This window comes from Solanum stenotomum, chromosome 7, assembly GCF_019186545.1.
Source record: "Solanum stenotomum isolate F172 chromosome 7, ASM1918654v1, whole genome shotgun sequence".
Classification (NCBI taxonomy): Eukaryota; Viridiplantae; Streptophyta; class Magnoliopsida; order Solanales; family Solanaceae; genus Solanum; species Solanum stenotomum.
This window is the reverse complement of record NC_064288.1, coordinates 50,935,643-50,962,819: the sequence shown is the minus strand read 5'-3', so window position 1 is coordinate 50,962,819 and position 27,177 is coordinate 50,935,643. Positions and strand designations below refer to the sequence as shown.

The 27,177-nt window shown below is 33.5% G+C and overlaps 2 protein-coding genes across 6 annotated transcripts in view; both read right to left on the bottom strand.

Annotated features, from left to right (window-relative positions):
* LOC125871863 (pathogenesis-related leaf protein 4) overlaps positions 1-4,417 on the bottom strand; it is a 22,214-nt gene extending 17,797 nt beyond the window's left edge. Inside the window, exons 1-2 of one of the 4 annotated variants that reach the window (XM_049552566.1) lie at positions 3,863-4,417; positions 1,303-1,385 (exon numbers count right to left, since the gene is read on the bottom strand). In XM_049552566.1, the coding sequence (XP_049408523.1) occupies positions 3,872-4,351 (480 nt within the window). In that variant the 5' untranslated portion in view covers positions 4,352-4,417 and the 3' untranslated portion in view covers positions 1,303-1,385; positions 3,863-3,871. Of the gene's footprint in view, positions 1-1,302; positions 1,392-3,862 lie in introns of those variants that run through there. The other 3 variants (XM_049552565.1, XM_049552567.1, XM_049552564.1) reach the window with 3 other exon arrangements.
* Positions 4,418-12,635: 8,218 nt separating this feature from the next.
* Positions 12,636-25,527, bottom strand: LOC125871866 (pathogenesis-related leaf protein 4-like). Of its 2 annotated transcripts, XM_049552569.1 has the most exons (2): positions 25,068-25,518; positions 12,636-12,914 (listed from the first exon to the last, which is right to left on the bottom strand). In XM_049552569.1, the coding sequence occupies exons 1-2, from the start codon at positions 25,453-25,455 to the stop codon at positions 12,823-12,825; spliced, it is 480 nt and encodes a 159-aa protein (XP_049408526.1). In that variant the 5' UTR covers positions 25,456-25,518; the 3' UTR covers positions 12,636-12,822. The 2 variants fall into 2 exon arrangements, with proteins under 2 accessions (XP_049408526.1, XP_049408527.1); XM_049552570.1 differs by lacking the exon at positions 12,636-12,914 and having other exon boundaries at positions 24,850-25,527.
* Between the last annotated feature and the right edge of the window lie 1,650 nt (positions 25,528-27,177).

The following is a 27,177-nucleotide window of genomic DNA, read 5'->3' as shown; positions in this document are numbered from 1 at the left end:
GCCTGAGGTAGATCATTATTCATGTATCGTGGATCTTCTTGGACGAGCACGTTTATTAGAAGAGGCTCGTGAGTTTATCAAGAAGATGCCAATTCGACCAAATGGTGTTATCTGGGGTTCCTTGCTTATGTCGTGTAGGCTTCAGGGGAACTTTCGGTTGGGGATTGAGGCTGCAGAGAATAGGCTTGCACTGGAACCATGGTCCACGTCTACCCATCTGCAGCTGATAAATTTATACGCTCGTTTAGGATACTGGGATCAGGCAGCTAGAATGCAGAAGTTGATGAAAGACAATGGACTTAAACGGGATCCTGGTTATAGTTGGATCGAGATAAGCAATCAAGTGTTTCGATTTACTGCTGAAGATATATCGATGGGACATATTAAATCGATTGCTAGTTTGGTGGATGTTTTGGTGGATCACATGAGAAGTTTTGGTGTAGAAGAAACTGATTCCGGTGAAATAGTAATGTAGAGAAGATGCACAATTTTGAGCTTAATTCAACTCCAAAAGCTAGTTCGTCAAGCGTATTTTCCCCGTGAAGATTAACGTGGGAGTAGATATGAGATTCTTACAATGATATGGCAGATTCTTCCTGGCATAAATCAGGGAGATAATCATGTTACATCATTATTCGTACTTTATAGTACCCAACACAGATACAATACAATACAAATGGCTAAAATTGAGGCAAATTTACTGAGGAGGTTCATTAGTTTGTTTTACAAGACGGTCTATTTCAAAGTTATGTTTTGTGATCCGTAAACGCTAAAAAAAGTGGTGCCGATCATAAAGAGGCTATGGGTATCGTTTTCTAGGTCATTAACGCACGGTCTAAGAAAAAATTTGGTTCAAAAATCTAATTAGTCTATTTCCCAAAAATTCATGAACTAATACACATGAAAACTTGAGAAAATCATGAGTTCATGTTTCACGACAGCTACATGATGAAAAAAGGTGGTGCGGATTTTGTGGAGGCTATGGGTATCGTTCACTAGGTTATTATGGATGGTTCTTTAAATTTTGGTTCAAAAAAATTTGACCGGTCCAATTTCTAGAAATTCATGGACTAATTAATTCACATGGATATTGAGAAATTCCTTAATTCATGTTTTGTGACATCTAAATACTAAAAGAAGTGGGTGGATCTTATAGATTTTATAGATATTGTTCACTAGGTCATTACAAATGATTCTTAAAAAAAATTGGGTCAAAAAAATCTTGTCAGTTATATTCCCAAAACTTAATGGAATACATACAAAAAATTGCTAAAAGAATTATATTCTTATGAGTGGATCGTTCATATGGTATGTGGAATAATTCATACTAGCAACATCAAAGGGAAATAATAATAATTATAGACGTACATTTAATCCCTTACACATCATAAGTAAACACATTTTAGTAAGGACGTGAGATATTGTGATTATAAATGTGAGATAAGTAGTGTATTTATAAGTAAAAATTGTGGAATTTTGATTAGCATGTGTGAAGAAAATTCATAGGAAATTAATAGAGGAAATGATAAAATGGTCTCTTATCTTTGATAGTAAGTTCAAAATAGTCTCTTGTATATGTCGTTGAACAATTTTGGTCCTTCAATTTCTTAGAACTAATTACTTTTGGTCCTTTAAGTTTTTCAAAAATGAACATTTTTTTTATCTTGATTAGATTTTTATCAAACTTTGATTGTTAAATTTAAACATTGTGGTGTTTTATTTTTCATGTAAAGAAAATTCAAATGCGATTAGTACCTTGCATGTCGTGTGATTTAGGGAATACTATATGCTTTAAAGAATAGTCATACATTAATCTAGGTAATTCTTGATTTTTTCAAAAATATATTATCAAAATAAGGCAAAACAAGATTAATTAAGCATTTTTGGGTGGAATAAAAAGTCTATAGAACATAAGAAGACTTGAATTACTAAAAAGATGTATATTTTTTCTATTAGATGGGGCTCACACATGTTCTACAGCCTCGTGAAGCATAAAGATGTATATTTTTTTCCATTAGATGGGGCTCACACATGTTCTACAGCCTCGTGAAGCATGGACGTGCATGATCAAATGGTGAAGCAGCTAAAATAAGGGCTTTAGGCTCCAAAATTATAAGGGTCTGAATAAAAACTTTTTTTCTTATACAATGTCTTGGGTGTGTGCTGGAGTCCTAATTAATTTGATTTATGTCACATAAGTACCTTTAAAGAGATGTTATATCTAGCGGTATTTATTTTCATTTTATGATTCGAACATGGAACCTCTGATCAAGAGAGGATGCGATTCAGTGTTTACTTATAAAATATTTCATGGAAAAATGATTTTAGGCGATCGATATTATTGAGCCGCCCTAAATCTATTGGAAGAAAATTATTGTACGAGAGAGAAGAGTGAGAATTTGTTAGTCATTGAAAGCAATTTGAATACAATGAAAACAAAAAATAAACAAAGTGATGGACACATAAACCAGGACAAATATTTGGTCCTTTCTGTAGAAATTAACTGCCTCACATCCTTAATTATTTGGTCGTTAAATATAAGACTATTTATGGACAAGATAATATATTTCTATGATTGTGGCATTACTATTTTTATAAAATATTAATTATTATCTAAGTTATAGTTAATTAGAATTTTCTTTTAATCAGTCAAATCTTAGCTATTAATTCTTACCTATGCTACGTGTCTCATATCTAAACAAGAACTTAGGAAAAATGGAAAGAAAAGAAATGGAAAGGAGCCGAATCTCCGACAAACGCCAAATATGTTTTTTTAGCTATTTATACTCAAATTTTACTACAGAGTCAATACTAATACTAATAATGATTACCATAACCTACCTAACTGGCTAACTCCTTGAATTCTCAATAAAATATTATTGTATTTATTTGACTGCATTTAAATTAAAGTAAATTATTGAGCTTGAAAATTGAAATTATTAATTATGCCCCAATACTTGTTTGTTTTGGAGAAAGCTTGCAACTTGCAAGTCTAGGTCAATCAAGTTGCAGTATCATTGGGTAACTAAGGGATTAATTAACTTAATCTAAAATTGTTCTAGAAATATTACAATTTCATGCAACCCTAAATTGGACATATATTAATTAATGGTTTTGGATTATTTTGAAAAGTAATTCTCTCGATTAGCATCATAAAGTCCGTGAGGGTAAATTGTTTTCTATCAAGTACGACTCTACATATATCTAGGACTCGACTATGAGACCTTTCGTTAAGGATAGTTTGCTTAAATTTAAATCCGTATCGAAAAATCTCACATTAAAAATTAAAAAAATTCTTTAACAAATGCCGCTTTGTATCAGAAGGACTCACAATGTTAACTTGTGTGCCACATACTTTACAAATATTTTAATTCAAAATTTAATTTAATACAAAGTTGCTCAATAGTTGATTAAAATCTCCACAATTGACTCATCGGTCAACCCAATGGTAATTTATGTGTCTAACAATATAATTATTTGGGGAGTCAAAAATAATTTTTTTTAATCACATCTTAATCATTTTAAGCAGTTTTTAAATATATAATTCATTTTATAAGATATAAAGAATCTACGCTCAACTTTACACTAAAAAATTAATAATTTACCTCTCATAATTTGAATCTTGCCACGTGTAGAAGACAATAATTATTTTACTTATACAATCATTATGCCATGTATTTTAATCTTATTTAAGAAAAGATTTTAAAAAAATAGGAAAAACTTTATGTATTTCCATACTTAATTATCAACTTAATCCCACTATACCATGAACATATGGTATGTGGAATAATTCATAATAGCAACACCAAAGGGAAATAATAATAATTATAAAAGTACATTTAATCGCTTACACATCATAAGTAAACACATTTTAGTAAGGACGTTGTCCGACGTAGTTCCCAACAGGATCATAGTTACAAGAAATGAACCACCACCCATTGTTGCAACGAGCCCGACCACAACCTAGTCGGACTGAGTTACGCCAGACTACTTGAGTATAGTGTCCGCACACTTGCCCACTAGCACATTGGTTGGTACCATAGTTGTAGTTTGGCTTCTCCCCCACCCACAATTGCACGGCTGCCCTCCCCGTGAAATCACCACTTCCCTTGGCAAGGTTCTCCCCTGCACCGGAATGAATCAAGTTACAATCACCAGTTCTTGAATTGGCATAATTTTGTGCTCGGGATGCCAAACCGGCATCCCAAGACATTGGGCCGACCCCGACTTGGGCACGGGCATCGTTGTGAACCGCAAGATAGTCTTGGGGTGAATTTTGGGCATCACAAGAGTGAAATATGGCTAATACCATGAGACAAGTGAGTAACAATGAGATGTTAAACAACCCCATTTTGCTTTAGGTTTAGTGGAGAGAAAATAAATCTAAGTTATTGTGATTATAAATGTGAGATAAGTAGTGTATTTATAAGTAAAAATTGTGGAATTTTGATTAGCATGTGTGAAGAAAATTCAAAGGAAATTAATAGAGGAAATGATAAAAATGGTCTCTTATCTTTGATAATAAATTCAAAATAGTCTCTTGTATATTTCGTTGAGTGATTTTGGTCCTTCAATTTCTTAGAAGTAATTACTTTTGGTCCTTTAAGTTTTTCAAAAATGATTTTTATCAAACTTTGATTGTTAAATTTAAACATTGTGAAATTTTATTTTTCATGTAAAGAAAATTCAAATGCGATTAGTACCTTGCATGTCGTGTGATTTAGGGAATACTAAATGCTTTAAAGAATAGTCATACATTAATCTAGGTAATTCTTGATTTTTTCAAAAATATATTATCAAAATAAGGTTAATTAAACAAGATTAATTAAGCATTTTTGGGTGGAATAAAAAGTCTATAGAACATAAGAAAACTTGAATTGCTAAAAAGATGTATATTTTTCTATTAGATGGGGCTCACGCATGTTCTACAATCTCGTGAAGCATAAAGATGTATATTTTTTTTCATTAGATGGGGCTCACACATGTTCTACAGCCTCATGAAGCATGGACGTGATCAAATGGTGAAGCAGCTAAAATAAGGGCTTTAGGCTCCAAAATTATAGGGGTCTGAATAAAAACTTTTTTTCTTATACAATGTCTTGGGTGTGTGCTGGAGTCGTAATTAATTTGATTTATGTCACATAAGTATCTTTAAAGGAAAGTTCTATCTAGCAGTATTTATTTTCATTTTAAGATTCGAACATGGAACCTCTGATCAAGAAAGGATGCGATTCAGTGTTTACTTATAAAATATTTCATGGAAAAATAATTTTAGGCCATCGATATTATTGAGTCGCTCTAAATCTATTGGGAGAAAATTATTGTACGAGAGAGAAGAGTGAGAATTAGTTAGTCTTTGAAAGCAATTTGAATATAATGAAAACAAAAAATAAACAAAGTGATGGACACATAAACCAGGACAAATATTTGGTCCTTTCTGTAGAAATTAACTGCCTCACATCCTGGCAGCTTCGAATGAGAATTATTAATTTTTAAAACGTTTTTAAGGGTTGAAGTTGAATTTACGAATAAATAGTTACATGTTTAAATAAGTATTAAATAGAGAATAAATAATTTGATATGCTTAATAAATATATGTGCACCTAAAGTAGTTCCTGACGAATGTACTTCATATAAAGTATAATTTTTCGATAAAAGTTTTCAATAGGTCACCGCCAGGGAGGAGCCAGCATGTCTTTAGGTGTTCATCCGAACCCCCTTCGGCGGAAAATATTACTATATATACATGGTTAAAATTATTTTTTAAATGTATATAATAGATGTCGAACCCCCCTTCGACTAGTTCGTATGTTTAATCCTTTGGATTTTGAACCCCCATATTGAAAATTATGGTTCTGCCACTGGTCACCGCTGTGTGGAATTCCTGTTCCATCACGTAATTGGAGAGTTTTTTCTTGACTTCTATTTTTATTATTATGGATTTATCTACAGTTTAATTCATTGATTTTGATTTGGAGAATGACAATATGCTAATTTTATGTATTAAACCCTAGTGTGAAGATAAAATATTATATTTATTTGACAACGTTTGTATTAAGGTAAACTAGTATATATATATATATATATATTCGCGGATAATATTGCAATATTATTTTTAAGTGTATTAGAATGTGTGACTTACAAGTTTGAGTCAGTCAAAATTACAGTATTTTTTTGTGTGATTAATTAACTTAGTTAGAAAATCAAATATAATTATTTCACTCGTACTTCAACTTATAATAACTGTTTTATTAGGAAAATATATTTTGACTGGTTTAGAGTCGCCACTTAATTTTTAAGAAAAATCAAGAAAACTATTGATTTTCAATAGATTAAAACAGGAATCTAGTGAAAATCTTAAGAGGGGTTCGGGGTTCCTATTAATATTCTAGGAAGGGTTTTAAAGCACCTAGAACACCCGCTAATGCGGTTATCCGACGATAAATTATTTGGCTAAACTAATTTGACTTAATCCGATTTGAACGATTGTTATAATTAGGACCGGGAAAGGGGAAACAGAAAAATGTCGCAATATTATTTAAATGAAGTATTTTGTAAACTTACTTATTTATTTATTTATTTATTTTAAAGTCGAGTGAGAAACGACTAATTTAGTTAGGTGATTAATTCAAAATGGGTGTCTTTTGGGGATTTGAAGTTTTGAAACCTTAATATTAATTTTTAACAAATAAGCACATAATATCAGTCACGTAAATAGGGAGAGAAAATTTGGGCCCAAGTTTGGATCTGTCCGCCTGGGCCAACACTTGGGCCTGATTTTCGTTTTGGGACCAAAGACCCAATGTTTAGTACCTGTCCTGAACTAATTTTTGAAATTTTCTTTTCTTTTGGTCTTTGGCCCAATCCTTGTCTCCTTGTACCTGTCTTAATAACTAACAAATGATAATAATTTCAATAAAATGGGCTTAAGCCCAATAACAAAATAAAATTTCCTTCGTGTGAAAGTGGGCCTTTGGCCCAATCTTTCATTTCTCTTCTGCTTCGAATTCTTTCAATTCTGATGCCTGTACACCAATTTTTTTATGGTTGGCTGACTTGAAGGATGGGGAAATTGAGCCTTTACGGCTCTCCCAAAATGCAAAGGAAATAATGGGAGTTCGTGGCGAACTCGGGTAGATTTCACATGCCACAAAAAAAATAAAAAAAATCAGCATTTGAGATAAGGAAGAAAATAAAACAAAAGGACCTGATTTAAATAACTCGTGCAATCTAAGTAATATATTACCAAATTCATTACATGACATAGAGTAGTGAATCCGAATCAGGCTACCGAAAGTGAGTAAACATGGGCCCACTAAAGGCAATGCATTCAATGAACAACTAATTGGTAAATAACAAAATTTGCACGTGAGGCAGAAAACATACTTCATTAAGTCATTTTTATTTTTATCTTTTAGGCAAATTCAAGTTTAAGGGATGGCAACCTTAAGGAAATCTACACCAAATAAATAAAAGGACAACTTAAGGCGAGGTCAGTGGCGGATCAGCAGCCATAAAGCGAATCTGCGAGGCTTTTATATGTCAAACAAAATCCAATGACCTCCTGACTATTGATGTTTTAGATAAAAATGTACGCCTACAAGATAAGGGACTATTAACCAAAAAAAATAAAATAATAATAAGAACAAAACAAGGAGGACACGCCGAGCGAGATTCATTTACTGCCTTCTGTTAGACTCAATAAAAATATACACATGCTCACGGCGGGAACTTTAGATACATAGACACGAATAGTTGGCGACTCAAGAAATGGTTCAGGCATACCCAAATCGGAAACTCGATCCATTTATCTTATACGAATTTTATGTCTAATATAGACAAAGAACAGGACAACGACGCTCCAAACCCAATTTACAGGGTAGACAGAGGAGGATAAATTTTAAATGGACGAAGCATGAAGGGAGATTAACATGGCATAATCAATCAGCTTATGGATTCAAAACAGTAAGATATGAGACAGTAAATGAACTCGAAGTATTGATGCCTTGCTTCGTGCTTTCAACTTGAGGTGAAAGGACGAAGGAGACGTCAGCAAATATCTACACATCATTATGGACTCCTTACGAATCAAGAACAAACTAGGATTCCAAACGACACTTTGAAACCAACCAACGTTCTAATATCAGAAACCAACATTCTAACATTTGTATACACATTTAGATCACATTCGAAACTAGAGGACAAAGGATCCCAGTTCTCATCGACGGCCAAAAACAAATGAAACACACCATGCTAACACAAGAAGGGAAAGAACTAATAAGTCGATTGACGAAACATAATAGCTTAACATCATCAATAAATTAGAATGAAATCAAATTATTATTATTTTTTCATCCAGACAGATCAATAGTTAAGAAGCGAGCCCACTGGCATATTGAGCATGACCGAGAATATAAACTAAATTAGGAGTTACCTCTTGAGATGCAGCAAACTGGCTGACAACGAGCAGAAAAAGCCGCGGGACTTCACCACCAAACGGCGACCACTCCTCCTGGAAAATTCTATGTTTTCTTTAGTATCTATCTTAATTATTTTTGCTTAAGCTATTAGGTGTATTTTTTTCCTAAAAATTCCCACAGAACAAAAAAAAATCCCCCCCCCCCAACATGAGCAGATGATGCTCTATATATCCCCAAATTAGGGTAGATTTGATGGAGGGAAAAAAACAGTCCAATTCGGACAGAAAACGCCTAATTCAAAAATCAAAACCCCCAAATTTTTCACCATTTAGGATAAACACCCTTTTCTTCGAAATTTGACCCATTCCGGAAGAGGAAAGGGAGCCAGACGCATGCCCTGCTCCTCTGCTCGCGATGTACGACTTGAGAGGGACACAGGGGAAGACGACAAAGGGATTTGACGCTGTGTATCTTGACGGGAAAGGTGTCGTTTGGAGCCGTTGGAATTTCTGCTTTTCCGTGCATTTTCACGTTGTTGCGTGCTTTTCCATTTGTTCATTGTGAAAGTCTCTTTCAGGGTCTCTTTGCTGAAGAAGAAACGGGTTGGGTCGGGTATTTGTGTTGTATTATCATTATTGTATTGATGTTAAGTTGTTTGGGACGTGTTTGATGGGCTTTTTGGGTCTGCTGGGAATAAGGGAATATTAGTGGGCTGTTGGGATGAAAAGGAATTGGAAATGTGGGCTGGAAAGGTTGGGTAGGTGGACTGCTTGTAGGAAAATCTAAGTGGATGGCCAACTTAGCCTTTTTTATATAAGCCAAATGAATTATGATTTGACCAAATTGAATTTTCCTAGTAAATTTGGTTAAGACTTAAATATGACGAATTAATATAATTAATTAATGAGCTTCTTAATGTTAACAAAATAAAATAATCGACTTAATTATAAACTAATCACTTCAAAAATATAGACTATTATATAACTAAACTAATTAACCAAATATTTAAGTAAAACTAAAATCTTTTTGAGACGATTTTCAAATACTTATAAAATATGCTAACTAATAATAATAATAATAATAATAATATATATATATATATATATATGTGTGTGTGTGTGTGTGTGAGTGTATTATTTAAAAGTTCTCAAAAAAATGACAAAATCACATAAAACTAACTGAAAAATATTTTGAATTTTATGAGGTCAATTGTTTCAAATCGTTTGGAATTTAAGAAGCTCGATGATTAATTATTATCGGGGAGGGTCAAAATTGGGTGTCAACAACTGTCCCTCATTTTACTTGGATTGATGCAAGAAATCCGAGGAAAATGAAATTGACAAATCCATTTTTGACCGACCACGCCTTCATCTTTTGGAAAAGGGATTTGGTACGGACTTTAAGAATTATGGCCGAACCCAGAAGTGGGTTTCCTACATATCTCAGGCTATATGGGAATTCAGGCCACTTGTAGTTTGATATGCTTGATTTTATGCACGATTTTGAAAGAATTCAAAAGTCATCCTGATACCGAACTAAGAAGGGACCAGAATGCTCGAGAATAAGATTTAAGAGCGAATGATTGGAATACAGCCGAGTTTTCAACATTGAGCCCGCCTACATATCCCTCTACTCAGGGAATCAGGCTGCTTGTAGTTCAACTCTATCGGTTGAAAAGGAAATCTATTATGCAAGATAACCTTTGGTTCTGGAAAAGTGACAAAGCAAGTCGAGTATGAAAAGGAGGCTTGCAACCTCTTAGCCATGAATGTGGCGCGCTTCACACTCATAATTAAGAACTTACACGGACATAATTCCCAAAGCTCTTGGCACATTTGTCACTCGGATTGGAAATCCGCTTCCGGTAGAGACTAAAAATTTTCGGAAGCGAAACTGAAACCGACAGACCCAAAAATAAACCCACATGCCTTCTGATAGGGGTGTGGTTTGATTATGGTGGAAGTCGCTCCTCTGCTCGCGTCCTAAGAGTTTGACGCTCCTCTTTGGACTATGTCCCAGTTCGCTGCTAAGAAAAAGTTCCACGTTGTGCTGCATCATAATTGATGTCGTCCGCACCTGTGGTTTGTTTTGAGAATTCATTCTCTTGGATGCTCTCGACAAAGACTGAGATAAACTCATTAGCATAAAAAATGCAATTCAAATGGGAGACAGTGTCTTTTACCGTGTTGACACTTAATTGTTCTCCTTGAACGTTTGACGTCAACTCCATCATATTTGACGTGAAGCAAATAAAGTTTGTGTCTCATATTTGCAATATGATCTTCAATGTACTTTTCCTTTGATGTCAAAGTAATAAAATAAGTTGATGTAAATATGTTGACAGTTCTCTTGACGTCATTGTTGATAATTCTCTTGATGTCATTTTGTAAAGAAAAAAATGATGCAGTCGATGTTGATCTTCTTGTGATGGGTAAATTTTTCTCTTGCAATGCATAACTTGTTTTCCGCGATGCATGAATCCTTCTCTTGCTATGCATGAATCTCTTTCCCGCGATGCATGACNTGTCTAGAATCTATGTTGAAGTCACGATTAATTCAATTTCGTGTCACATAAGGTTCTTTAAAGGAAGAAGCTCTCTAGCAATATTTGTTTTCCTTTTGAGATTTGGACTCAATATCTCTGATCAAGAGAGGAAGCGATTCAGTTTTATTTAGCTATTAAATATTTTATGAAAATTTGATTTTAAACCATCGATCTTATTGAGCCGCCCTTGCGTGAATGTATTGGAAGAAAATTATTCTATGAGAGAGAGAAGACTAAGTATTTGTTAGTCATTGAAAGCAATTTGGATATAATGAAAACAAAAAACAGAGAAAGTGATGGACACTTAAACCAGAACAAATTTTTGGTCCTTTGTGTGGAAATTAACTGCCTCACATACTTGCAGCTTCGAATGAGAATTTTTTAAAAAAAATTGAAAGTGTTGAAGCTGAATTTATGAATAAATAGTTATGTGTTTAGATAAGTATTAAATGGAGCATAAATAGTTTGACTTGCTTAATTATATATGTACACATTAAGTAATTTCTATCGTATATATTTTCTATATTTCTTTTACATATAAAATATAATTTTTTGGTGAAAAGTCTTCAACGATAATCGCTATAGTGTGTGGAATTCATGTTCCATCACATAATTGGAGAGTTTTTTCTTGACTTTTCTTTTTATTATTACTATTATTTATGGATTTTTATATAGTTTAATTCACTGATTTTGATTTGGAGAATGACAATATACTAGAGTTTTAATTTACCCTTTGTTTGGTTATAATATATTATATTTATTTGACTGCGTTTGTATTATAGTATAAATTGTTTGGAATTACTTGTTTGTTTTGGGAAAGACTTGCAAGTTTGAGTCAGTCAAAATTATACTGTGATTAATCAACTTAATTAGAAAATCAAATATAATTTTATACTTCACTCGTATTCCACTTAAACTAACTAAATTAAGTTAAACGGAACTCACCATAGCTTTATGTGGTATTGAGTTGTATATAAATATACTCTGATGATATTAAAGATAATTGAACAGTGTCTTCATTGAAGGACTGCTTCTTCCTCCTTGATATTATCATAGTATAATATACTTTGGTGGTATTAATGAGTAACTGAATAGTGTTTTCATTAAGGTTTGTTTCAGTCCTTCGATGAGAATACTCAATCATCCATGATACCATTACGGTATATCTACATACTGTCGTGGTATCATTGAGGTATGTTTGAATTCTTCAATATTTTAATTTAAAAAAATATAAAAATATATTTCCTACTAATTTAAAGTTTAATAAATAAGATTGTGAATTTAATAATTTTCTCTTAATTATTTCTTAAAAAAAGAGTTAAATCCTATATCTCATATTGGGGTAAGCATGTAAATATTTTGAGGCATGGGTCCATTTAGGGTATAAATAGTTTCATAATTGGGTCCATCTTACATAGTTTTTCCTATTAATTACGCTACTTAATTTTTAAATATATAAATTTCATAATTTAAAATAAGTAAAGAACCTATGCCCAACTTCACACTAAGAATTTAGTACTTTGACCCTCGTACTTGGAATTTCTCCATATTAATTTGCTTATACAATTATTCTACTAATTTATCTAGAACCAATCCTTTTCTGAGTTTAAGTAGCACAAATATCGTATTTTAATCTTATTTAATGAAAGACAAATTTTAAAAAGGTAAAATAGGAATAACAACTTTATGTATTCATGTTTAGTGGAAACGAGAAGATGCAATACTTAATTATCAACTTAAGCCCACTATACCATGAACATATGGTACGTGGAATTATTCACACTAGCAACATCGAAGGGAAATAATAATAATTATAGACGTACATTTAATCTCTTACACATCATAAGTAAACACATTTTAGTAAGGACGTTGTCCGACGTAGTTCCCAACAGGATCATAGTTACAAGAAATGAACCACCATCCATTGTTGCAACGAGCCCGACCACAACCTAGTCGGACTGAGTTACGCCAGACTACTTGAGTATAGTGTCCGCACACTTGTCCGCTTGCACATTGGTTGGTACCATAGTTGTAGTTTGGCTTCTCCCCCACCNGAGTCTACCATTATCGAGTGATGCCGTTCGGCCTCAAGAATGCTGGAGCCACCTATATGAGAGCTATGACCACCATTTTCCATGATATGATCCACAAAGAAATTGAGGTGTATGTGGACGATGTCATCATAAAATCCCGCGAGAGTTCGAATCACCTGACACACTTGGAAAAGTTCTTTAACAGGTTACGTAGGTATGATTTGAAGTTGAATCCAGCCAAATGTGCATTTGGAGTGCCTGCAGGAAAGTTACTCGGATTCATAGTTAGCAGAAGAGGTATCGAGCTTGATCCTTCCAAAATCAAGGCAATTCAAGACTTGCCTCCTCCAAAGACTAAGAAGGAAGTAATGAGTTTTCTGGAAAGACTAAATTACATCAGTCGATTCATAGCTCAATCAACAGTGATATGTGAGCCCATAAAGTTACTACGAAAGGATGCGCCAACCAAATGGACCGAAGAATGTCAGAAAGCTTTTGACACCATCAAAAGTTACCTTTCAAATCCACCAGTGTTGGTGCCACCACGTGCAGGCAATCCTTTGCTATTGTATTTATCCGTCTCAGACAATGCATTCGGGTGTGTGTTGGGACAACATGATGAGACCGGAAGAAAGGAGAGAGCTATATACTATTTGAGCAAGAAGTTCACATCCTATGAGGCTCGTTACACCCTTTTAGAGAGAACTTGTTGTGCTTTGACTTGGGTTTCTCAGAAATTGAGACATTATCTATCGGCTTATACAACACATCTCATTTCGAGGATGGACCCGCTTAAGTACATATTTCAGAAAACAATGCCCACAGGAAAGCTAGCAAAGTGGCAGATGTTGTTGAGTGAGTTCGATATTGTGTACATAACTCAGAAAGCAATCAAGGGGCAAGCTTTGGCCGATCACCTTGCTGAAAACCCAGTAGATGAAGGATATGAACCGCTTAGAACATATTTCCCTGACGAAGAAGTATTGTTTGTGGGGGAAGACATATCAGAATCATATCCTGGGTGGAGAATGTTCTTTGATGGAGCTGTAAACTCTATAGGATCAGGAATTGGAGCAGTGTTGATATCTGAATCGGGGCAGCATTATCCAGTAACGGCAAAGCTTAGATTCCGATGCACTAATAACATGGCTGAGTACGAAGCATGTATTCTTGGCATTAGAATGGCTCTTGACATGAATGTTCAAGAATTACTGATAATTGGTGATTCGGACTTATTGATTCATCAAGTTCAAGGAGAATGGGCGGTGAAGAATCCTAAAATCTTACCATACGTACAATTAGTACAGAGATTATGCAAAAGATTTAGGAAGACCGAGTTCAGACACACACCGAGAATACAGAACGAGCTTGCTGACGCCCTTGCAACCATATCGTCCATGATACAACATCCAGAAAAAAGTTATATCGATCCAATTGAGATAGTTTTAAAAGAACAACCAGCACATTGTTCACATGTGGAAGCAGAATGGGATGGGAATCCATGGTATATCGATGTAAAAAAGTACTTAGAAGCTAGCAAATATCCGGAAAAAGCGACAGGTATTCAGAAGAAAACAATCCGAAGAATGGCAAACAACTTCTTCTTGAATGGAAAAGTTCTTTATAAGAGGACACCCGATCTGGGATTACTTAGATGTGTGGATGCTGCAGAAGCCACAAAATTGCTTGAAGAAGTGCAAGCTGGAGTGTGTGGGACGCATATGAATGGGTTCACATTAGCAAAGAAAATCTTAAGGGCGGGATACTTCTGGATGACTATGGAAAATGATTGTGGCCGGTTTGTCCAAAAATGTCATAAATGCCAGGTACACGGAGATCTGATCAAGGTACCACCCCACGAGCTCAATGCGATGAGTTCCCCTTGGCCATTTGCAGCCTGGGGCATGGATGTTATTGGACCGATTGAGCCTGCCGCCTCCAATGGTCATAGGTTCATTTTGGTCGCCATTGATTACTTCACAAAGTGGGTTGAAGCTGCTTCCTACAAAGCTGTGACAAAGAAAGTTGTGGCCGATTTTGTTCGCAACAATTTGATATGTCGTTTTGGAGTTCCAGAGTCTATCATCACAGACAATGGAGCAAATCTGAATAGTCACTTGATGAAAGAGATATGTGAACAATTCAAAATTACCCACCGTAATTCAACTGCATANTCAAAATTACCCACCGCAATTCAACTGCATATCGCCCTCAGATGAATGGAGCTGTCGAAGCTGCTAATAAGAACATCAAGAGGATACTGAGAAAGATGATTGACAACTACAAATGTTGGCATGAAAATTTGCCTTATGCTTTGCTAGGTTACCACACCACAATCCGAACCTCAACTGGAGCAACTCCTTACCTATTGGTATACGGAACAGAAGCAGTGATACCGGCTGAAGTTGAGATACCATCTTTAAGGATTGTTCAGGAAGCTGAATTGAGTAATGCTGAGTGGGTTCGTGATCGATATGAGCAATTAGCATTGATTGATGAGAAAAGAATGAGTGTTGTTTGTCATGGTCAGTTGTACCAACAGAGAATGACTCGCGCTTTCAACAAGAAAGTAAGAGTTCGAACATTTGAGGTAGGCCAATTGGTGTTGAAACGTATTTTCCCCCATCAAGAAGAATATAAAGGGAAATTTGCACCTAACTGGCAAGGACCGTATGTCGTCCACAAAGTACTATCAAGAGGAGCTTTGGTTCTAGCAGAGATGGACGGTCAGGTGTGGCGAAAAGCTATCAATTCAGATGCCGTTAAGAGATACTACATTTGAAGGATGCTTTTTCTTTGCTTTATCTCCTTGTAATTGCAGTTTGTTTGTAATCATTGTTGCATTTATGTTTTGAAACATTCCCCTTGTACCTGAACTACGTTCGACCTGAATTCTCAAGAATGAGATACATAGGCGGCCTATGTCGGCCTCGGTCGTTTCCTTATCCTTTTCTATTTTGGTCACTTCTCGAGATGGGAACTACGTTTGACCTGATTCCTGCCTCAACGGGATACGTAGGCGCCACAAGGGTTCGGTCATATTCCCAATAAGGTTTCCATTTCCCCTCACAATGGAAACTGGAACAGAATTTTTGAGAGAACCTCAAAAATTCTACAAGAAGAGTCATTTCCTACTAACAAGAGTCAAATATCATATCGAAATGTGCAACTAGGGATAATTTTGAGGAGATCTCAAATGCAAGACTCCCGTGATCATCATCAGATTTGTTTTTGAAACATCTAATTGGGACAGAATTTTTGAGAAGGACCTCAAAAATTCCATCAAGGATACTCGGACCTTCGAAGTCAACTTCAATTGCATCAAATTGACGTGTTCTTAAAGGGTTTTAAGTTGCGAGCAAGCTACCTGTCATATCAAAATCTGAGACAAAGGGTTTTGTTCGTGCCGTGCATGTCGTGACAATTAATTGGCAGAGATTTTCTTTAAAACTATTTTTCAAAAAACTTCATACCTAACAAATGTTTTAATATGATCTTGTCTTTTGTCTACTGCGATTCATTGGATCTACCAGACAAAGTTCCAGAGATAACAAGACCAGGAGCAAGGTGACTTCAACACAGATCAGTGTTTTAAAACTAACATATTTTTGTGGATGCAGGATATAATAAGATCATCAAAAGAGCTATATTTATCAACCAACTGGTTGAGGAGAATATGTCCGGCGAATATCAATTAGTGAGTGTAACATCTTCATTTGATCAATGAGACGACACTCAATGTCAAAGTCATTCATATTCAAACCGCCGAGAGGGCCATCATATTCAAAATGCCAAGAGGGTCATTTATATTCAAATTGCCAAGAGGGCCATTGCATATCAAAGTGCCGAGAAGGCCTTTACATATCAAACCGCCGAGAGGGCCATTGCATATTAAATTGCCAAGAGGGCCATTCATATTCAAATTGCCAAGAGGGCCATTGCATATCAAAGTCCCGAGAAGGCCTTTACATATCAAACCGCCGAGAGGGCCATTGCATATTAAATTGCCAAGAGGGCCATTCATATTCAAATTGCCAAGAGGGCCGTCGCATATCAAAGTGCCGAGAAGGCCTTTACATATCAAACCGCCGAGAGGGCCATTGCATATTAAATTGCCAAGAGGGCCATTGCATATTAAATTTCCAAGAAGGCCATTCATATTCAAATTGCCGAGAGGGCCATTTCATATTCAAACTGCCAAGAGGGCCATTCATATGCAAATCGCCGAGAGGGCCATTCATATTTAAATTGACAAAAGGGTCATTTTATATTCAAAACCGCCAAGAGGGCCATTTATATTCAAAATGCCAAGAGGGCCATTGCATATTCAGGCCGCGAAGAGGGCCATCATATTCAACCATTAAGAGAACCATCAACATATTACACTAGTCTATTTTGCTACTTCAATCTTAAAAGAAGAGTACAGTGAAGAGTCATGTCGCAAATATGAGACACACGCTTTATTTGCTTTATGTCAGACTGAAAGAAGTTGATGTTAAATATTCAAAGAGAACAATTAACTGCCAACATGGTAAATGACACTATCTCTCCATTTGAATTATATTTTACACTAATGAGTTTTATGTCAGTCTTTGACGAGAGCATCCGAGAGGATGAATACTCAAATCAAACCACATGTGCGGACAACATAAAAAAATGATGCGGCACAACGTGGAACTTTTACTTAGCAGCGAACTGAGACATAGTCCAAAGAGGAGTACCAAACTCTTAGGACGCGAACTGAGGAGCGACTTCCACCACAATCAAACCACACTCCTATCAGAAGGCATGTGGGTTTATCTTTGAGTTTGTCGGTTTCAGTTTCATATTCAAATTTTTTTTTTGTTTCCTCCAGAAGTAGCTTTACAATCTAAGTGACAATACACCAAGAGATTTGGAAATTATGTCCATGTAAGTTCTTAATTATGGATGTGAAGCGCGCCACATTCATGGCTAAGAGGTTGCAAGTCTCCTTTCCATACTTGACTTGCTTGTCACTCTTCCAGAAACAAAGGTTATCTAGCATAATAGATTTCTTTTTCAATCGATCGAGTCGAACTACAAACAGCTTGATTCCTAAGGTTTAAGGATATGTAGGCGGGCTCAATGTTGAAAACTCGGCTGTCATCCTCTCTCAAATCCTATTCTCAAGCATTCCGGTCTCTTCATAATTCATTATCGAGATAGCTTTTGAATTCTTTCACAATCATGCATCAAATCAAGCGTATCGAACTACAAGTGGCCTGAATTCTCATATAGCCTGAGATATGTAGAAAGCCTAATACCGAGGTTCGGCCATAATTCCTAAAATCCATACAAAAATCCCTTTCCTAAAGATGAAGATGTAGTCGGTCAAAATTGGATTCGTCAATTTCATTTGCCTCGAATTTCTTTCATCAATCCAAGTCAAACGAGGGACAGCTGTTGACACCCAATTTTGGACCTCCACAATATAAATTAATTATCGAGCTTCTTCAATTTTGAACAATTTAAAATAACTAGTTTTATAAAAACTTAAAAAATAATATATATAGTTTACAAATTATTTGAAATAGTTTTGTCACTCTTATAATTTTTAAATAATATATATGTTTTATATAATTATGTATATGATTAATGCATTTTATGAATATTTAAAAATCATCTCAAAAAGATTTTATATTTTAATATTTTATTAGTGATGGTTGTAATTTTGAACTAATGAATTTTATGAAATTCAAAATACTTGCAAGTTAATTTTAAAAGTAATTTTGTCTTTTTGTAATCATTTTAAGTATTGAATATGTATATTTTTACAATCGTGTTATTTTATAAATATTTGAAAATCATCAAAAAGGATTTTACAATTTTTAGTTAAATATTTTATTAGTTTAATTTACTTTAAGTTATAGTTATAATTTCGAGTTAATTAGTTTTGTAATTAAATTAATTAGTTTTGTAATTAAATTAATTAGTTTATAATTTAATTAATTATTTTATTTTATTTTAGATTAAGAAGCTCGTTAATTAATTTATGAAAATTTGTCTTGTTGCAATTTTTAGCCAATTGTTTATGATATCCTTAACCCATTAAAAGACCAAGTTTTGGGCCATTTAATCAAAGCCCAAAAGCCCTGTCAGCAGCCCCTCTTATCCAATGGCAGCCCAAACCCAATTCTCTCAAACATTAGCAATATTACACAATGATTCCAAAATAACCCAGCCCATGTTTTCCTTCTTCAGCCCGTCCAAACATACAGATAGCAGTTCCAAAACAATGCCAATACCCGACCCCTATATTCTTCGTTCTTCTTCCTCACAATCCAGCAGCAAGCAACGTTCAAATCCCAGAAAATCCGGCTAGAAATATGCAGCGCCCATACTCATCCTGTCCCCTCATCCTCTTTTGTCAAAAAGCCCCATCCTTTCTACTGTTTTCGGAAAAAAAAAAGGGGGATTTGAAATTCAAATTTTTAATCCGTTTCCCCTCTAATCAAATTCATTTTTCTCCTATAAAAATCCATCTTTGCTTTCGGTTTTAGAGGAGGGATTTTTCTTTTGACGATTTTTTTTTGGGAGTTGAAGTTTAATGTGAAGTAATAGTCATTTTAAACTAGAAAAATTTCAAACCGTTCTCTAATCCTTGGTTCCGAGAAAAATTTCTGTTTGTAGTTGGTTTTGAACTTCTTGGCTCGCTATTAATATTTGGATCTTGTGGAAGAATCACTGTCCAAAGCTCGTCGTTTCTAGTTCGTTGCCCCCGGAAAGGTAACGCCTCTTCTTTTACAATATTTTGTCCTTAATATTTCGAAATGATGTTTCCGGAGTCTCGGAGGTCTGTATTGTTGTTGTTTGTAATTAAATTCCTGGCATAGTGATGTGTAGCATCTGTGTTCTTCACATTTTGCTATTTTTATGCCTAGTTGTACTGCTTCTCAATGGTAATTTTAAATCTATTTCGCTAGCAATCATCTCGAGTTCGCTTGTTTGAATGTCGTTGAATACTCATGTTTAAGTTTTCACAGTCTCTTAGCATCAAAGGTTTCACTTAAGTTCTATTACTATTGGTGTTTGGCTTCCCCCCAAAATAAAGGCAGAATCTCAAGATTAAGTGATATGGTGTGTGTTGTATTGCCTATATTTGTTGGATGCAAGAACTTGGCTTCTCTATTTTAAAAAAAATTGTGATTATCCTAATGTTCAACATGTAGTGTTTTGGATCAAGTTTTCGTTTTCTTTGTGTTGGATGCTAGCCGAAATGTTGGTCATCAACTTGTTGTTCAAATGAGTGCCTTAATTCAGTAGCATTTGGTGTTCCAAACAGAAGTGTATCTCTGTTTGCTCACCCGTAGTTTGTTTAAGTGCTTGGATTTTTTTTTTTATTATTATTTTTTATTTTTTTTGGAAGAAAGTTATGAATATCAATGTATATACAGTGTTACAAGTGAGCTAAATATCTCCCCTCGTGATTTCTAATCGAATAAGTATGCATTAATCTTCACCTTAGCATGTTCTATCATTTATTGTATGAATGTATGTGAACTAATGTCCTTTGATGTGTGTGTTACTCATTCTTAGGATTTTTTGAGTTCAAATCAACTAACTATACGCAATTTGGTAAATATAATCTTTGATGCTCATAGTCAACATGATCCGTGCCCCACTGTTTGTTGTGTTTTCTTCCTTCCCTTTTATTTATTATTATCATTTTTTATGCATTGGCTGCTATACATATGTTTTCCAGCAACTATTTGTTCTCAAATTAATAAATGGTTGACTTTGTTATTGGTGGATACTTAGACTTATCTGTTAATTCATTTTTGCTATGGCTTATTAAATACTCCTTGTAATGTGTCTCTCATCATTTGCTGNGAACATGACAAAAATGGTCCCTTATCTTTTTTAGTAGTTTCAAAATAGTCCCTCTTGTATGATCGGAGCAATTTTGGTCCTTAAAATTTTAAGCACTTTTGGTCTCGATCAGATATTTATCAAAATCTCATTATTAAATCTAATAGAATTTGTGAAAATTATTAAATTTAAACATTGTGAAATTTTATTTAACATGTGAAGAAAATTCAAAGGTGATTTTACATTGCAATATTTCATGTAATATTAAGGGAAAATATGTATAATATTATTTTCATGCTCAACCATTACATACAAATCATAGAACGGTGAAATTATTGCCCACTAGATAGGGCTCACTTATGTTCTGTAGTACCTTCATATATCATGGCCAGCGAGGTAGTGAAGCAACTAAAGCAACGGCTTTAGGTTTCAAAATCTTAGGGCTCCAATTTTATTTTCTAATTTTTTATACGATGTTTGGTATCTTTATTAGAACTCCAATTAATTCGACTTCATGTCACGTAAGTTCCATTAAGCTGAAAAGCTCTTTCTAGCAAGATTCCCCCCTCCCCCCCGCCCAACCCCCACCACCATTTTCTCTTTTCCTAGCCTCAATTTTTTTATTTTTTAAAAATAAAAATAAAAATAAAATATTGAGCTGCACATGCCGTGAATACTCCTCTTGTATGGGGATAAAATTATTCTATGAAAGAGAGAAGACTAAAATTTGTTAATCATTAAAATCAATTTGGATAGAATTCAAACAAAAAAGAAAAAAACTGATCACGATTGACACTTAATAAATCAGAAAATAATAGTTGGTCCTTTGTGTAGAAATTAATTGCCTCACAATATCTAGGCAACTTCGAATGAGAATTTACATTTTTGGATTAGCTGAATCTAATTAAGTAATATGAAGCATCAAGCTAAAACTGGAAAAATTGTATGAAATAACAAATTATTAATTTAAATTAAATGTTATAGCCATTGTTTATTTTAATTGTAATTCGCAGTAAACATCCCATTTTTTGCCATCTGATTCGGTATACAATTACCCATTTTCGGTATACAATTAGCCATTTTATATATTTCGGTATAAAATGTATAAAATGCGTTTGTGTTTGTATAAAGCGAGAGAAAAGTGTATATACAAATATAAATACATATATTTTAGTCTTATACACTTATAATTATATAAATACAGATCTTATTATACAAATTACAATGTATAAATGAATTTATACAAAACTGAACAATTTGTATAAAATTGGATGTTTCTAGCGAATTATACAAATCTAAAGCTCCATAGCAAACATAAAATTTACTATGGAGCACAATTATGCAAACTATAGCTATAACATACAAATATGATTTTTATGTTTGCTATATGTGAAAGTTGCTCTTTATAAGTATATATTGAAGCTGAATTTACGAATAAATACTAGTATATGTAGTGTTAAAACTAGGGGTGTACAAAATCGAACTGAAAATCGAATCAAATCGCAAATCGAGTCGAACCGGAAAAAAAATTCGACTAGTGGTTTGGTATTGAAAAAACAAATGACTATATTTGGGTTGGTTTGGTTTTAACTAAATGAAACCAACCCAAGACCAAACCAACCCGACATTATATATATATAATTTTAAAATTTTATTTTATACATAAAAATATTTACTTTGATATAATTTTTAAATATTTCTTATACTTTTTCATAGTTTTTATCTTTAATATATTATTTCAAGTTTGAAACTTGGAATTCTAAATGGTTCAATAAAGATTATAGTCCACATATGTTGGTAATTATAATAAAGCTTAAATCAAAACCAAATTAATACTAATGCAAAAATGAAAATCAATTCAACACTAAGAATGACAATAATATTGAATATTTGTTCTTTAGTTTTACATTGGTTTAGACAATTAAAATACATAATCTAATTTTAATTTCCTTTACTATTTAGTCATGTAACTAATACTTATTAAACTTATTTTAGCATAATTTATACTTTTAAATTATGATCATTTTCATTATGACTTGTTTATTTGCAGTATTTGTTTTACGTGATTTCATTATTTATTTTTTTGTTGGATATTTTAGTGTCATTAATCATATCATATTTTGTGTTATTTTCTTAAGAAACACCATAGCTAGTTGTATTTTGGTACGACTAAAGAAATATTTGAAGTACAAGTAAATTATATGTTTGTATGAATACTTTACCGAAAAAATCCGAGGTTAACCTGAGTTTTATTGATTTGATTTGGTTTATAAATTTAAAAATCCGACACAAATAGTTTGGTTTGATATTTGAAAAACCCGAACCAACCTGACCATGTACACCCCTAGTTAAAACAAAGAATAAACAATTCAACGTTTAGTTAAAAAGGCCAGGGGAGATAAAATTGAGTCCGGAGCCAAAAGGACAACTATTTTTCTGCAAAAAAAAAAATGGTACATCAAATTTTTTTTTAACCAAAAGGGCAAAAACCTTCCTGGCAGAGCGATTTTGTTCTAACAAAAATTGACATCGTTCCGTTAAAAGAAATAAAAATCACAACGATTTTCTCAAAAAAATATTTTTTTCTTTTTTTCTTTAAGTTTTCTATATAAAAATAAAAATAAAAGTAAAATCGCTCTATAGCAGTGATTTTGTTTAAGAAATTAAAAAAAAGGGCTTTGAAGTTAAATCGCTGCTACAGCAGCGATAATGTTTAAGAAATTATTTTTTTTAAAAAAAAAATCCTACCCTTGCAGCGAATTTAAATAAATAAATTAAAAAAAAAAAAAACTGAAGGCAGCGATTTTCATAAAAAGCTTTTTTTAAAAAAATCCTAACCCTCTCAGCGATTTTAATGAAAATTAAAAATGAAAATCACTGCCTCGGCAACAATTTTTTCTTTAAAAAACTTGTTTTTTTTAAATGGTTGCTGCCGGAAATTTATGTAATTTAAAACTTGTTCTTTATGTTTTTTTTTAATTGCAGCGATTTTACTTTTAATTATTATTTTTAATAAAAACGCTGCTATAACAGCGATTTTAAAGAAATACTGATTTTTTTTAGACAGTAGCGATTTTTATTTCTTTTAATGGTTAGACGTTAATTTTTGTCAGAAGAAAATTGCTCCGTCAAGAACGAATTTTTTTTTGATGTGCCGTTTTCGTTTTTTGAAGCAAAAAAATGACCCTTTTGACTTCGGACTCAAATATCAAAGAAGTAACGTATACATAAAGATTACAGGATGAAAAATAAAGTGGGACAACAAAGCTCAAGAATATTAATTTTAACCTGTTAAATTTTAACTCACTTTATTACATTTAATCTTTCTTTCTATTTTTGTCTTGCTAGTATCGAGTTATTCTTTAAATCTATTTATATTAATGTTAAAATAGTTAATTTGACTAATTTGGAGTTTTTAATATTAAATTCTTGTAGTTAAATTTTTTAAGGAAAAAAAAAACTGAATCTCGAAGTTCTCATAATTTTCTTTGCAAATATTTACACGCTGTTCAACGACTTCGTAATTACCCCTCCAATTTGATAAGATAAGGAGAAGACTTCACGTCACCGTGACAAAAGAGATATTTAGTAGTGAGTAGTGACAACAAATTTTATAAGAATATTTAATGGTAATTGAGTTAATAATGTCGTTATATTTAGAATCGTTAAATTTTTTAGCAATATTTATATAGAGTATTAATTATAAATATTTATATTTATTATTATCGCTACGATTATATTATTACCATTAAAAATTCTTTTCAGAGAAATCATGTCCTTTAGTTCCACTATAATTATTCAACGTATAAGGTTTACCTGCCCAACTACTCGAGTTTTCTTTTTTTTATATCACCACTAAAACCTTGAGTGACTATGATCAATGCAATGACATTAACTCAAACTACAGTTAAATATTTTTGAGAGAATAATAATACTAAAAATAAAATTTATTGCCACTATTTGTCTGTTTTACTGTAGTGTTATAAGCCTTCACCAACTCTGATGGGCATGGTATTATTCATACTAGTAATATCAAGGGAAAATAATAATTATGCAAGTCCATTTAATCCCTTAAACCCCTTGACATATAAGGTGGGGAATTTTATTAACTAATAATACATACAACATGTCATAAGTAAACATACTTTTAGTAAGGACGTCGTCCGACGATGTTTCCTGAAGGAGCATAGTTGCAACAAATGAACCACCATCCGTTGTTGCAACGAGCCCGACCACAACCTAGTCGAACTGAGGTACGCCATACTACTTGAGTATAGTGTCCGCACACTTTCCCACTAGCACATTTGTTGGTATCATAGTTGTAGTTTGGCTTCTCCGCCACCCACAATTCTGAGGCACTCCTCCCTGTGAAGTCGCCACTACCCTTGGCAAGGTTCTCCCCTGAACCAGAATGAATCAAGTTGCAATCACCCCTTCTTGAGTCGGCGTACTTTTGTGCTTTGGTTGCCAAGGCGTCATCCCAAGACATAGGCCCAACCCCGACTTGAGCACGAGCATTGTTGTGAACCGCAAGATAGTCTTGGGGTGAATTTTGGGCGTCACAAGAGTGAAATATGGCTAATATCATGAAACAAATGAGGAACAATGTGTTTTCGAACAACCCCATTGAGTTTTAGGTCTAGTGGAGAGATAAAAAAGTCAAGTTATTGCGATTATGAATGTGAGATTAGTAGATATATATATATACAAGTAAGCATAGTGGATTTTTGTTTCGCATGTGTGAAGAAAATTCAAAGTTGATTATAAGAAGGTTGACTTAAAAATGTTAAGTTAAAGCTAAGGACGCCCCAAGTTAATGGTGATGAAAAAAAAACATTTTGTTTTGGATTTTATAGAAAACTTTTAGTAGCGTGTGCATCGGTCGGTTCGGTACGGTTTTATGTATTATCGGTTTGGTTTATTGGTTTTCGGTTTTTAAATATGTTAAACTAATAACCAAACCAATAAAATATTTTTTTATCAGTTTTGGTCCTTAACGATTCGGTTTTCGTTTAACCAATAAGAAAATACTTATAAAACAAATATATGACTTTTCTAATAAATTTGATGCGACAACACAATAATATAAATTTACAAATGCTCATAAAATAGAAATAATAATAGCAAATATGAAAAGAACTATACAAGTGTAACACAAAGAGAAATTAAGAGGAAGAAAGTTCTTACTTTAGATTTTAACGTTTAGTATAATGTGAAGTTGTGAATTCAAAGTCAATGTGAAGTGTGAGTTGAAGGCTAAAGACAAAGACACGTAACTAGTAAGATATTGTTATTAATATATAATATTTATGAACAAGTAATAGTAGTAAATTACTAGTCTTAATGGGTTATCGATTTACCCAATAATCCAATATTAAAAACCAATACCGAACCGATAACCCAATAAGTTTTTTTATAAAATCATTAAAAACCCGATAATCCAATAACCCAATAACACTTTTTTCAATTCGATTTTTTGCACACCCCCAACATGCCAAATGAACATCCAATTTTCTTGAAGGAGAAGGGAAGAGTTCTAGTTAGAGAATATAAGTGACAAAAATGGTCCCATTATCTTTTGTATTAGGTTCAAAAGAGTCCTCTTAAGTATCACCAAACCAGATTTAGTCCTTTAAATTTACTAAAACTGAACGCTTTTGATCTTTTAAGTTCACCAAAAAGTGAGCATTTTTTGGTCTCAATCATATACTTACCAAAGTTTGATCGTTAAATTTAAACCAAAACTGTGAAAAATGTTGAAATTTTAAACATTGTGGAATTTTGATTGGCATGTGTGAAAGTCATGTTATCAAGATAAGGCTAAACAAGACTAATTAAGATTAAGCAATGGAAATTCAAATTAATTAGTGGTCCAAACGCCCAAGGTTTTTTAGAATAGGTGTGCTCGAGCTAAATGACATCAAATTTATGGTCCATATATATGTTAGTGTTAGGATAGGTGTGATGGATTTAATTGATATTTCTTTGTTCAATTTGTTGATATACATGAAAAAAAAATAATTAAAAAATGATGTAAATAGGGTTAAACGAGACCGTGCGAGCAGGTAGGGGTGGGCGTTTCGGATAGTTTTGAACCAAAAAGAGGAGGATTGTCCAAGTCGTATACGCAGTTCAAAGGTCTCGTACGTCCTTTACCGATGTGGGATTCATTTTATTCATCATTCCCCTCACGTCCAAATTCAGATATTTTTTTCATCTCTATCCTATCTGGTGTGTGCATGTTCATGAATTGGAGGTATTTTTACCTCCTGTTATTGTCGGGATTCCGGAGGCCCACATAGGATCGAGTCCTACTCTAATATCATATCAAATTAAACCTTGGACGTAA